General features: G+C 40.6%; 1 protein-coding gene across 1 annotated transcript; it reads left to right on the plus strand.

Moving 5' to 3' along the window:
• Positions 1-1,519: 1,519 nt before the first annotated feature.
• LOC139715403 (neuroligin-2-like) lies at positions 1,520-1,999 on the plus strand. The gene has a single exon (XM_071626977.1). It carries the CDS (start codon positions 1,520-1,522, stop codon positions 1,997-1,999), a length of 480 nt encoding a protein of 159 aa, XP_071483078.1.
• Positions 2,000-15,376: the final 13,377 nt, after the last annotated feature.

A 15,376-nucleotide genomic window follows, 5' to 3' on the forward strand; every position in this document is an offset into this window, starting at 1 on the left:
CATTGACCGATTGGATTAGGAATAAACAGTCATGTGTGTGTGAGAGATGGATGTTTGTTAACTGACTTTTGCATGCATTTAGCGTTTCTCTCTCTCCTCTCTCTCTCTCTCTCTCCTTCCTTCTATATCTCTGCCTCCCTTCTTTCCCCAGTATGTGCATTGTATTATATATATCTATATATCTATATATCTATATATATATATATATATATATATATATATATATATATATATATATGTGTGTGTGTGTGTGTGTGTGTGTGTGTGTGTGTGTGTGTGCGTGTGTGTATAGAAATCCTTATCAATCATCATTTTATTGAAATTAATTAACAACAAACGAAAGCTTTGAAAGACATAACAACACAATAAAAGTATATCATTACAGCAATACGTTACCCAGGACTAGACGTATTTAAATGACTATGGAGGACAAAATGTCTTATGATGTATGTATAATCTGTTTATATGGATGCATGTTTACTAGGTGCACACATCAGACATACTTGATCAATAACGATATTATACGGAGTAAACCCTACCTAGCATGTCGTTACCATGGGTCTCCACGGTAATTTGTATATAGAAAAAAGTGCTATTGGAAATAAATCTCAATTGATTTGAATTGAATTGAACGGTAAGCAGGTGTGTATTCTCGGATTGACATCGTGTCTGAAGTTGTGTGAGTGTGTATGTGTGTATGTCGTTGGTTTTATACATCGGCAAGTTTTGAGAAAAATGAAACAAGGAAAAGAGCCAATGGAACAGTACAAGAAAGAAAAAACACAAATCTACTACATTGTATCAATATCCATTTTGAAGTTTCAAAATGAAATTAAGCATTCTCTTTTAAAAAATGAAGATCAACCGAAAATCAAAGCGCTGAATTGTAAATATTGCTTACGTGCGTTACATGATATGCTATTTACATCTTGGGGGAAAAGTCTGGATGTAAATCATGTTGATCAATATCTGTTTTATATACAGAACAAAAGCGAGACTCATAGGACGAATGGCAAGTGCGAGAGCTATGCAGCGCGCCCAACGGAAGAGGTGAGTGCTCGGTTTTATTTTTTGAGTCAAATGCTCCGGTCACCCAGGTAGTGCGTTCAGTCGCGGAGAAAGCTATAGAGGAGAAACAACGGGCGCTCGCTTCGCGCTGACTCCAACTTAACTCGTCACTACGGGTACATCCACAATGTACACATCTCTCTCTCTCTCGATGTGCACGTACCCAGCAGTATTTCAATTATCAAATGAGGCATGTACTTTGATCGCAGCTCTTGCTGGGAAGACCGGATTTTGAGGGAAACACCGTGCAAAGCTCCGCTTGGAAGAAGGACCGTTGATGATGTGTTCCGCTGTATGATAGGGCATTCAGCGATAGGCTCGGCGTCGCGTGTTTTTAATTATGCCCTGCGATACTGCCCGTTTACAGCCACCTGTCTTCAAATAATAGGAGGGTCGTCGCCTTGAAAATTAATAAGCGCCATCGCTGACGGTGTTGATAGTGACTCGCAAAATGGAAGTTAACGAGGTATTAATGCGGCTACCCCAAAGTCTCTGGCTGCTCGTCTTTGCCTGTCTCGGTAGCCTCGATATCACGAGAGCTTTCATGGAGGTGGGACGGGCCCCGATTATACAAGTGGAGAGTGGGGAACTGGAGGGTAGGCGGATTATCATGTCAAACTCGAGACTCGTACCCGTCTACCAGTATTTAGGGGTCCCCTACGCCACCCCTCCCGTTGGCCCGCGCCGCTTCAGACCCCCACACACTCCTGTCCCAAGTTGGGAAGGAATTCGGAACGCCACCACGTTTGGCCCCGCTTGTCCTCAAAAGATCCCCGAACTAACAGCTGATACACCCCTATGGAGGAGTCGGCCCTTAAAGGCGAAGAGACCGTTTCTAAGCAACATGAGTGAGGACTGTCTGTATCTCAACATCTACGTACCAGAGAGAGGTAGGGAGAACATGCACATTTTTCTTGTCATGACAATTTGATTATCAATTAATACTAGTACTGCATGATTTAGACGGATGGAAAGTGTGTAGAAGATAGCTGATGCCAAAGAATGAATGTATTATGATCGTGTGAAAGGGCAAAGGTAGAAATATAGCAAGGGCATGTGATATGATATAATGTGATATCACCAATGAATACATCAGTATATAACATCCGGCTTGTTGCTTTAAAACATTTCAGGAACTGCATTTATAGGTGAGTATAATGTGAGTATAATGTAATGACATAAGAATGTGTCATGATCACATAAACGGGCAAAGGCAGAAAATATTAACACAGTAGCAAGCGCATGTCATGCATGTAATATGATATAATGTATATCAGTACATCAGTATGTAACATCCGGCTTGTTGCTTTAAAACATTTCAGTAATTACATTCAGGTGCACTGGCTTTGAAAATACCTTCTTTAATAGCAGTCGAAGTTAAGATACGTTGGTCACTTTATCGTTCATATTATATCATGTATAATTCAGAGTGTTTGTCTGTTGTCTGTTTGCTCGTATGCGTATGTGTGCGTGTGTTCTGTTTTATTTGTGTCTGTGTGTGAGTGTGTACGTGTGTGTGTGTGTGTTTTCCGGGGGGATGCAGTTAACTCAATCCAGACGAGCAATGCACTGTCCCTAACATACATGTACCTCCCCGAGCGTCACCCTTGACATTATCAGAAGAATCATGAAAAACACTTCATAATGCTCAGTACCTTTCCACACCTACGTGCACTTACTTGTCACGCGCAGTACCACACAGTACTCCCCCCCCCCCCCCCCCCATCCATCCATCCCATAGCTTGGTGCTTCACATCAGTCTTGGTACCAACACTGAAAACTGGGGGAGGGGGATACAAATCGCAGTGGTATGACAGTGAAATCTGTCATATTTCCACAGAATACCTTTTCCGCTGTTCTTAGATATTGGGCGTACTGCCATCTCAGCGGAGTCCTGTGAAAGCTATACCCAGAGAGATACATACCCGATGTTCATCTTGGATCGTCCAAGAAACAAAACGAATGATATAGAATGCACCTCCCAAAAAACAGGTGCGCGTTCTCATAACTACGCTAGCCCAAAACTTAACGGTATAACCTTCATTTGTCCTTAGATATATCATGTTTATAATTGTAACAGTGCGACACCAATGTCACGCAGGGTCAATGATCGTTCTCGTTGTAAAAGGGGTGACGACGAAGAGAAGCAAGAAAATCAATGAAGCAACCAAAGAAATAGAAACAAAAACAAAAACAATGACATACCACAGTATCAAATATGTTAGAGCCTGTATGGAGCAAGCGCATTCACCGTTGTATGGCATTACATAACAATTTTGAAACTAGAAAGGGATTTGATGGCCAGAATGACATCAGTATTCAAGCCTCGTAAAGATCCCATTATACACAAAAGTATAGAAGTCAAAATATTCAAACTTCGTGTCTGTGAACCTTCCTAAGCACAATGGCCACGTGAGTTTGCCAGTTGCAATTATAGATATATTTTTTGGTTCTTTTTTGGTTCATTTTTTTTTTTTTGGGGGGGGGGTTGTTTTGTTTTTGTTTTTGTTTTATTTGCGGTGACAACATGTTTGTTTGGGGTTTGGTTTTTTTTTTTGGGGGGGGGGGTCGAGTTTGATGGTCGGTTTGTCTGTTCGATTTTTAGGTATTATGTTAAATCGTGCAAACTTAATGTTTGAGATTGTTTGATTACTGAATTTTTAACTCCGCATTACCTGAACACGCCTTATCTTAATGTAACATGTCACCACCTCACAATACCATGACAATAAGCCAACATTCAGACGTGTAAAAGAGGTCTTGTCTCTCGAGAAGGCTTGGAGTTATTCATTTTTTGTTTCGTCTTCTCATTAGCAACATGAGAAGACAGTATTATTTCACAAAGGTTTCTTTGCCGATGCACGAAGGCAACAACGTCTCTACGTCGCTGATCCTGCTTGAATTGATAACACGTAACCGGTGCCTCGGTCTGATCCTGTGTGCACCGCAAGACTTAATTTCATCTCGCCATCATGTAACTGGGACATGGACACGGCGAAACCGATCAATCAATTCAAACGCGGCGATGGCAAGTCATCGATGCGGATCAGGGGTGTTAGGGCTCGCAAAAAGGGCGCTAACGACCCTTGTTACAAGAGGGAGTTTACCAGTCGTCTAGCTAAAGGTCTTATGGTACTAGGGAGAAAAGTATGTTGTCAAGACGACCTGTTTCTTATAGGACAACGTTTGGCGAAAAGTGGAAGCTTGTGTAGGATACAAATAATTAATTGGCACCTTGTGCGCAAAATGTGGTGCAATAAAAAAAGAAAACCAGTCGACTTGCATGTTAAGCCATTCATGACAAAATGTAGACGCTGTCGTCTTCTGAATACAAATTTGAGGCGCCTGTAATGGAACAGACACGAATGAAAATGCACGTGACTCAAATTTGAAGAAACGAGGGGAATTAAACGATAGGAGGAGAAGAGGAAGGTTGAATAGAGTAACCAAACATCAGAATGAACTCATTAGGACGCGTATGAGGATTGGTTATTCACACACTTTGTGAGCTACGTGAATATGCATTTATAGTACCGCGTTTTCTTTTCGGAACGTGCTGCAGTCAGCGCAAATCGCCAGTATAATGGGAGCAGAATGTATAATGGCTTAAAAATCGTGCCTTTTCAAAGACTGCGTCAGCAACTGTTCTTTATCCTCCTCAGCACAGTATCATCAAAGAAATAGAAATGGTTTTGGATAACTGGTGAGTTTTTCATGGAGAGATGACTGACAGGGAGTAATGATATGGTGCGATTCTCTTGAAAATATTATAATTGTTGAGGTCAATCACTAAAATGAAGATCCCAACACGAAATGCCTGTCTGATAAATTAATAATTTGAAAAATAAGGCAAATATATCAAAGCCAAGCGACATTTTCTGTGATGATGTAGGCCCATGATCCATGATCAACATCGTTCTTGCCGTCTGCTTTTTACTGCATTTCTTCAAACCTTTATTTTTCTTTTCCATATACGAAGTATTGCTGCCCGCAATACACATTCTTTACTCTAAAGTACACAAAAACTCGCCCTTTTCGCTTATTCTTTCACATACCCCCAAACACATATACACCCACGCTTTATATCATACCGGCAAATACTAAGTAATCAAGCACATGTTGCAACATTACACGACGAACGTGCATAAGCCACGCATATATACTTCTCTTCATGGAATGACATGCCATAGACGTATTAAAGTTACACACACACACACACACACACACACACACACACACACACACACACACACACATACTATTGAAAGCTATCATCAGTAGATATTGAATCATAGGTCAGATAAAATGGGTGATCAATATGGATCTTCTACATTATGCCAAATATGCATGTATAAAAACTCGCCATAATCGTTATAGTATTCTACTCAATACTTTGCGAAAGAAAGAGAGAGAGGGAGGGGAAAAAAAAACAGCAATCGCATTTGAACAATATCTGCTGCCGTATACAGGTCGCCGTTACCCAGCCAGCATGTACTTTCGCATTTTGCCCTTGTTATTGTGGCGACATTACGAGCAAGTTACGCATTTCCATCGCTTGTCACTCACAATTATACACACCTCGCTTTGACGATCTAATCTTTTGGCCGAACGCGCTGAGGAGGAAAAAAAAAGAATATATCGCCACAGCATCAGTTGATCGTAATTGTACGCACAGCATCTCAGAAAGGGCACGGAATTCTTGACTTTCATTCTCATTTTATTGATGCATTGTAATTCAGATCATTGAATCTTGGGTTTGCACTCTTATGCCGAATGACATAAAAGCCTTGACGTTTGCATACGAATACTTACCCAGTACTCAATATTTATGCGTGTATCGTAATCTACGCATATGTTTCTGTGTGTGCGTGTGTAAGATATTATTTCGTACATCGTCGACAACGGAATGTCTAAACCTCATGCACTGTATAGCGATGGTGGACATCAAATTGCTGGTGTTACAGCAATTCAGTTAGCTTTGTAATGTGTAATAACTCCTAAATTTCAAGTTTATGCGAAAACACGATTTCTTTTAATATTAGATAGCTTTAAGCTTTTTCGGTTTCTGTATTGCATTCTGATTGAAACGGCAGTGACATCACTCACACATACAGGCACACGCACACACACACACACACACACACACACACACAAACACACCTGCATACACGTGTATAAAACAACAACAGTAAAATGATAATCATTCTCTTTGATAACGCTCTGAATGCTAACCAGTCACCATGATAACTATTCTTTGCATGCAAAAAAAAAAAAATGAATGAAAATCATGCTATTAGTTTAAATCAATGAAATTCGGCAAAACAAAAAAAAAAAAATCTGGCACTAATCCATTTCCTGTGTAAAACTGCTTGTTTTCTCCGGTTATATGTCTTCTAAATTTTGTCTTTATAATCTATCATCCCACAAATTTCATACCTATCAAACATATACGTATAAAGGTATACAATTCCTTTCTCTTTTAATATTCTTGAAAGCATTGCTGAGGAAGAATAAAAAAAAATCAATATTCGGCACTGGGCTTTGAAGTGCGGCGGATGACTTAGACTCAAGGCTTGTCGACGGGTATTTTCCGCTCAGCCGGTCAGAATAAACGGGTTGATTTCCAAATCCGATTTCCATTTAGAATACTTGGGAGACGAGCACTGTTGTGAATCTCAAATGCCGCGGAGGTCTATCTTGGGAAGGCAGCATCGGAAAAAATCCACCTGTTTGACCTCGACGCCACTTGCTGAATCTGACGCCTTTAGATGCGAGGCGCCGTTGTATTTTTATTGTACTATGCACGCGGGTTGCTCTCGACTAGAATTAGATTGAACGAATGGCGAAAGTAACAATCATTTTGGAGATTTTCTCCACAGAGGACGCAGCGTCAGAAGATTCGTGCACTTGCATAGGGCGGGCAAATTCAGTTCGTGGCGCTGTGAATTTGATGCTGACCGGGGGAAAATGCTGTATATTCTTGTGGTGTTGTTCTCCTTCCAACGAAATCGATGTACTGAAATGAACCATGCACACACACACACACACACACACACACACACACACTCTCTCTCTCTCTCTCTCTCTCTCTCTCTCTCACCATAACACACCACAACGCAGACTTATAATCTTGCACACACGCACAAATTTTACACTCGCACACACAGACACACACGTCCTTATACACGGGCAAAGTTTACACCCAAACTCATCTTCACACGTATTTTAACAACTCTACATACACAACCTCACACAGTGTGATGACTACATCTCTACATTCGCAAGCCATCATCACACTTCATACACAATTACACAATCATCCACATGCCGTCACATCCTCACACACACGAGCAGAAAGTATACACTTAAAGGAGACCTCCGGATGATTTTCATTTTTTATTTTTAACAATTATAAATTAGTTATACTGAGGACAGAGTTTCAGCATTTGTGATAATTTGCATGAAGAATAAAAATATTTTCAAAATTTAGAACAAAATGTATTGCAATGAACAAGGATGATGACATGGCAGAGTCACCATAAGAATGCATGAGTTGGGGCTCAAGGAAACAGAACGAAAGAAGAAGGCATGCGTAGATTATGCACAGGTGAACTCGCAAGCAAGTAGTATTGTAATGGAATTACACTGCTACATTTCTGAAATATGTGAACCTCCTATGTCATCATCCTTGTTCAGTGTAATTTGTTTAAGGTTTTTCAAAGTATTGTTTCTCTGCTAAAGAACCACAATAAATTCCACAAATCTGTACATGGAGTTGTCGATTTATGTACTGCATGATGTGAAATTATGAAAATTGTCTGGAATGTCCCTTTAAGCTGCGTTTACACCAAATCCGGCACGGGTCACTGACCGGGTTTTTTGCTGTGGTACGCCAAAAGGAACCATGTCTGCATATGGTTTTGTTACAATATCACTTCCCCGCTGATAATTTTGTTACAAAATTAATCTTCTACTGTTGATTTTGTTGCTCTTGATTTTGACATAAGACTAACATTTTGGGTGATTTTGTGCCGAATTACTGATTCTTTTTAACAGAAGCAGACATGGTTTCTTTTGGCGTATGTACCATAGCAAAAAACCCATACCGTACTCGATGTAAACGCAGCATTACACCTCGATAACTCGCATGTCAACAAAATGTGAGGTGACCTGATGTAATCAATCTCTCCTAGATGCTTTAAACAATCACTACAACTCTTTTTCTTTCGGGTGGCTGCAATGATTATGTGGGACCACAGTACGAGGTGCGCTTTTCTTTGACGCTTGAACATTTTGTGACGTGTTTTTCGCATCAACTTTGCGGAAGTGCACCAATGAGGAAACTTCGTTATTTATGGAGCTCGTACCGCGTTAAAGGCAGATATCAATTAAGAATGAGCAAGCCTCGACAACGACTCCTCAGCATTGCTGCTGAGGATGTGGATTATTTTATCCTTATTCCTTTGTCATAGTCAACAGCTTTAGTGATTGTTTCTTGTATATTCAATAAAAATGTGTCGTTAGGTTAGAGATACGACTTAATGATTGGCTATAGAACGGCATTTCATCTTTTGACAGAAATTCCGTTGCACAAGCCCAATACTGAAGATGTCAGAGTCAAAGCCCTGTCCAACTTCATCCTGCAGCGAATGTTTTTTGGTTCTCTTTTGTTGCTTTCGTTGCATTTTTATTGGCTTCAAAACGTTGCTGAAAAAAAGAAGAAGTATAACGCATGTCGAGAATAAAGACGAAAGTTGTCTAACAATATTATGTGATCATTGTACATATGTCTGTGCAAACGTAATGATCACATATACCCCTTGCAGCACTACAATCTGTAGTTAAGAAATCGAATCGGTTTTACCTACTTGTCGATGGGCTCGGCTGTGAAATCAATTGCACTCAATCACATCGATCTATAATTCATTACGGAAGAATTACCACGGGGAAGAGTGTCGAGGTAAGATGCTGTCGTGCGGTCCCTTATTTGTCACTTTGTTAATTACTGCGCGCCAAAAGTAGATCGGTCGTACACACACACACACACACACACACACACACACACACACACAACATCATTGCAGGCAGCTGCGGTCGTGTGGAGTGAGAACATTTTGTGCGCTTTCGCGCGTAATAGGTAGATGGGGGGCGTTGAGAGCGAAACGTATCTCTAGGCAACCATGTTTAGTTAAAAAAAAACGACAACAACAACAGCATAAAAGACATGACAGTTTTAGTTCGGCATGATGTCGGCAACTTGCAAGTCAGCCTTCTCGGGCTAGCTAATGGCATGCAGGGTGTAATGATCATCACGCGGGCCACGACGGCTGGTTCCCAACGTACGGCGGGATGAAATATGTAAATTGTAATTTTGAAATCAATATTCAAATAGCGAGCTGACAGGAGTGGGGGTGGAAGGAGGTTCATCGTGCATTAAGGGAGATTTTTTTTTCTGTCCCCCTCCCACTCTCCCTCCCCCTCCCCCTCTCTCTCTCTCATTATTTTCAGTCTTTCAGTCATGTTCTTTTCATGTATTCTGCTTGAAATCGTAAATTTACCCAAACTTTAGTCTACTCTTATTTATACGAAAAGTAATGACAGAGCTAAAGTTTTGCGCTCCCTCCCTCTCTTTTCCTCGTTCGTTCCTCAGCGCACAGTAGTTTGTAAAGTCGGCCCTCTACGCAAAACTGTTTTCTAAGCCTGTCATTGTTCATTGTTGGCTGTTGCAACCACCAAGAATTATCAGTTTAATGCATCTCGAATCAAGAACTCCTTTCTTGATGCGGAATCTAGCATTTTGATAATTTGTCGCTCGGGTTTATACGAACACATCTTTCTAACATATCTTTCGCTTTCGAGACCTTAACATGATTAATAACCATGCAGATACTGTATTTTCCTTGCCGTCATGGGGGATAAAGACAAAATGAAAATGACGTGTATGACCATTCATGTTGTCTCTTTGTTCACGCCTTTTTTGCTGTTGTTTTTTCTTTAAAATATCTTCAGAAAACATTTTACAGGGTGACAACATTACCAGAAGAGGTTAACTGGCGTATAATGCAATAATTCAGCTCAGTTCGTCGAGAGGTGCAGAAGTGAGGTGAAAGCAGAAACTTTTTTTGAATGCTCCTATAGTTTCATAGCTCTGTCGCCTGTAGACAAAATATGAAGTTTACACTCTTTTTATTATGAGCCCATTTCATTTCAAAATAAATGATAGTAACAGAAGGCGCTTTCCATTTATAATAGTCATTGCTTCTTTTGGCTAACCTTCATTGCACTTCTATCGATGGAAAAAAAAAAAACCGAACACCTTGCGCTACACTATCTTGATTAACGAGGGCTTAGAAAATAGCATCGTTTATGGCACCACCTCAGGTGTTCTAGAATCGCAACGTCTATTGTGTACATAATTGATACGCCCATGGACAACATCTGCTCGCATCTTTTCATTCGTTTGGTACGTTGAATTAAGATAATGGGGAAACTTCTCTCACACAGAGAAGGGGAAAGAGAAAATACAAAGCAAAACAAAACAAGTGCTAAACGACGATGTCTCTTCGATCTCGCCACACATCTGGCTAAATAATATGCCCATGGCAATAAAAAATATTGCGTGTCGACGCGGGGAAAAAGGTGGAATGTACGGAGGCGAATTAGTGTAGAAATCGATGCCAGTTTTTCAGCACTGCGTGTCCCAGTAATCAGCTGAATCGGGAGGACACCGGCACGCGCTGCGTGTGACGACTGTCACGCCACTAATGGACTGAGTTGGCAGTTCTGGTGGTTCTCCCCCCCCCCCCCCCCCCCCACCACTACCACCACTCCCCATCTCCTCTCCCTATGTCGCCATGTTCGTATCTTCCTCTCTCTCTCTCTCTCTCTCTCTCTCTTTTCTTATAGGCGCCAAATCAATACGTGTCTAAACAGGAACTGGACACCACCACCTCGAAATAGCTTGAGTAACTTTCATTAAAAACAGCACGTAGGAACTGCAAGCAAACTGTTTTTATCTTTGTCCCTTTTTTTTTCCTTCCTGCTTTTGTTGATGGTCGATGTGGTAGCATTACCCACATCTGTATAACCGGGCTGGAATAGCAGCGCGCTTATAATGGATACAAAAATAACATGTAAAGCTATATAGGTACTATAAACCTGTTGTGGCGTGACAATCGATTTTGAAGAAGCGCGGTACCGTACATATTTCATCGCTGAAACACCAGAAGGCCGATGCGATATAGTTAGTGAGCCTTTGTCGGTCAGGAACGTGTACTATTTCTCATACAGAGCTTATAGAAGTTGACATGGAGACTTAAGAGCTGCTTGATTATGAGTTTCTAACTTTAGACAAACAGAGACATGAGACGCTGAATTTCGGATTTAGACCTATATCTTATGAGTCTCTTCTGTCGCTTGCCTTGAAAAGAAGATTTTAAAAGTTTTTGTTGACGTTTTCTTTCTAGTCTTTTCCAGAAGATAAGTTGGTAATTCTTCGAGGTCAAAGTAAAATAAGCACCACCACGTGTTTTTCCCTGTCTTCCTTCTTTGTCACGTTGCATACACATACGCTGGTGTGGTCCGCAAGAGAGTTCTCCACCGAATGCGGTCGGTTGATATTCTATAGTAGCGCCAACGATGTTTGTTCCCGTGCACTTCCTGATGTCGTCGAACCAACTTGCTGCTGGCCTACCCCTTCTTCCCTTCCTTTCGACCATCCCTAGTCTAGTTTCCTCTTTTTGATGTCAGAGAGCAATGTCCGGATACATGGAACACTCTTCCTGAGGAGTTGAAACAATGTGCCTCCTTCTTTTCATTCAAAGCAAACTTAAAGAAGCACATTTTATTACAGTATACTTCAAATACGAACTAAAAACAAATAATTTATATGATTTTATTTATTTATTTATTCCATTTTATTTTCACAGGGTAGCCCTGTGAAAATATGACCAACGTGATTAATGTTGGTCTCCCGATAGCAACATCGCATATCGTTCCCTCTTCCAGCAAACCAATTCTATTATTCTAAATTCTAGCCTATCTGCCCTTGTGTACTTTCAAGCACTTGCACGCACATTCACCACCATCACACGTCAGAGTTTATTTTCCCCTGCTATCTTCGCAGCAGAATTTGTATTGTTACAAGTATATATAGTACGTCCCTACCTTTTCCTCGGGTCGGCCATCTTTTCAAGCAATGCTTACAATGGCGGCCCTCTGTATAATCGCTTCTTAATTGCAATTGTTATTGTAATCCCTGCTGCATAGACATGCATACTGTATAAATATTATTACTTTCCTATTATATCGTTGTTTATGCAAGTCAAACGTCTCTGTTTTAAATTTACTTTGTATATTTGTAACATGTTCATGATTAATTAACTTTTGATTTGCAGAAAATAAAGTATCTATCTATCAAATGTCTTCTCAGACCCAACCTGTTCCAGGACCCGTATCACGTGACCTCTAAACTATGGAGCGCCATGTATGACATTACTTCATGCAGGGTCCGATTGTATGACGCATTTAATCATTATAAAGTATCCTATTTCAAAATGGGGTGTAATAATGTTGCAAATAGATCAGTGTAAGGTGATGCCACCAAGTATAAAACATCGTTTGTGTCCTCTTCGCAGAAAATGCTCGTAGATTTAACCCCCTTGATCAAAACAGTTTAACTTATAACTGAGGCTAAATGCATTACATGTAATTTGCGTGTGCTTGGGCGTCCATTATGATTGAATTATGGTGAAAGGAATGATAAGCGTTCGTCAACCTGAACATGAGTCCGGTAAAATTGATAGCAGTTGTATTAAGGGGGTCATCCCACTAGACCGACACCCACGAGTCATACAACTCACGAGTTCGACATTGAAAACAGGTCCATGAGTCATACAGCTCACGAGTCATACAGGCCTGAGTTCGACACTAGGCAAATTAAGCCCATGAGTTCGACACTAGGTAAAAACAGCCCACGAGTTCGTCAGATACAACACGGTGTTTAGTGCGTCGGTCTCTTGGGCCTTGTTAGCTTAGTGTCGAACTAATGGGCTGTATGACTCGTGAGCTATATAACTCATGGGTTGTATGACTTGTGAGCTGTATGACTCGTGGGCTGTATGATTCGTGGGTGTCGGTCTCGTGACGTGCACCCGTATTAACGGCACCTTCCAACCATCTTGTGAAATACTAGTCCAGACATGAGCTGCACATTGGAAAAATTTCATTTTGTGTATTCATTGCGACTATCGATTTGTCCTTTCGATGGACTTTACGTAGGTATTATTAAGAAGAACTTGCTTCCAAAAGGCGCTAAATCTATCATCATTTTTTTTCAATGGATTTAGCGCCTTTTGGTTGCAAGCTCTTCATATACTCTGTATTTTTCTTTTGACTTTTAGATTTGTCATACTGTTTCTTTTAAAAACCAAGGAAATATTACCTTTTATAGGAAAATGTTACGAAATCAACATTGACTTATGCAATACTATTTGTTATATACCGCCCCATATTTACTGTGTTGTCCGGTAATATGCTCTATGAGTGGCATGAATATTAGATTATGCTAATCCTCCAGAAAAAAAAAAGTCGCGTTTGAGATGCGACAACCTTTGCACATGCAGTCTGTAGCATCATATCACATGTAGAAGCAACTCCAGTAAAAATGTACTGCAAGCAGTCTGCGGGCTTCTCAAAAATGCCCTGCAGCCTTTTCTAAAATTCGCCACCGTAATTCCTGTTCTCGTGCGGTGCACTTTGGCGAGCGATGCGTCGCAATGGAGGAGAAATATTCAAACATGCAGGGGGTAGTATACTCGGTGTGCCAGGACCGATGCCCGCGAGTAAAGCCTTTGTGACGCTAAATGCCGGTGAAAGACGTCGGCCGCTGGAGAACCCTGTGGCGCTTTCTCCGTGGAAACCGCCCTCAATCGGCATCCATGCATCCATTCAAATTGTGACATTAGCCCTGCTCCGTAGTATCCTAGAAAAAAGGCTGGAGGGGGAGTAACTACAGTCCAGAAGAAGAAGAAGAAGAAGAAGAAGAAAAGAGGAAGAGAGATAGAGGGATGGAGACAAAGAAGAAGGGAATTAGATGTGTAGAGACAGAATGAGTGGAATATAGCGGACTTTATATAAGTTGGTCGAAAAATAACAGTCACATAATTATATAGTCATGCATTTCAATGTTTTACGATTCATATATTATGCAATGCATCGCTGCGATCGTGCTTGCTATAACGCTTGGTGAGCAGATGCATTTCTTCTTGCAGAAATTATCCAGCCTGGAAGTCGAGCTACAGTTTGTGATGTAGTGTTCGCACCACAAGTGTTTCCGGCAAAGCTTCGCGCTCATGTTATTATTCACTTTACTGCATTCCGAACACATTAGTCGTTATAGCGTTGTGTCAAATCAAATTACTCCATGCCAGAGCAAAGGGGAACAAAAATAATCAAATTACGTAATTAATTCGGAAATCGTCGTGAGATAAATTTCCAGACGTTGCGATGTGAAGTGTGTGTGGTTATTCATGGCTTCCGTTTAGCGAACAACAACAACAAAGCGTCTAGTGAGCTGTGTATGATGTTGTTTATTAATCCGCTCAGGACTGTCACCTCAAAATGGCATACGCATTGTGCACAATCAGATTGCTGATGGTAATCACAGAGTTAATAATATTACTGAGAAACAAGAAAATAGTTTGTTTGGGGTTTTTTGCACGGAAGCTGGGAAACTGTAAGTATGCCACATTATGTGAAATCATCAGTCAAAAGCAATGGCAGAAGTTATAAAATAAGGCTTGTAACATGGTGGTGAGTTCAGTGAACTCCTTTAGTAGCAATAATCTCTGAAGGGTTTTCTTTACTATTCATTTGCAATATGCGATGATAAAGTCTGACATATTCCTTATATACGAGGTCTGAATAAGTTATGATTCTCAGTATTTAGTACCTAATTGATTAATTCTGTATTCACAATGGCTACAACACTTAACAAAGCAACTTTGAATAAGCGTATAAATGGCAGTGAAGCAAAGCAAAAAAAAAAAGTGATGATGTAAATACCCTGACTGATAATGATTGTCATTGTGTAATCTCATAACATAAGGCTGAGTTTCGCAAATCATCACACAATGTTGGAATTTTTTTAACATAAGGTTCCCTGAAAAATTATCTTAGGGTGTCAGCAACCTGCATGCAAGAACTACTCCTTTACCAGACGTGCACAACTATGTCCCGAAGCAATAATGAATTATGATGACGTAGCCCCACTTTAATGAAAAATACGCGGTATCATCCTACTAAATTT

This window comes from Diadema antillarum, unplaced genomic scaffold (assembly GCF_040938485.1).
Source record: "Diadema antillarum isolate AM-2024a unplaced genomic scaffold, OU_Dant_1.0 scf00000048, whole genome shotgun sequence".
NCBI classification, from domain to species: Eukaryota; Metazoa; Echinodermata; class Echinoidea; order Diadematoida; family Diadematidae; genus Diadema; species Diadema antillarum.

Bases quoted from the DNA above. Each gene is read 5' to 3' on its own strand.
- LOC139715403 (XM_071626977.1), top strand. From the start codon at position 1,520: ATGGAAGTTAACGAGGTATTAATGCGGCTACCCCAAAGTCTCTGGCTG.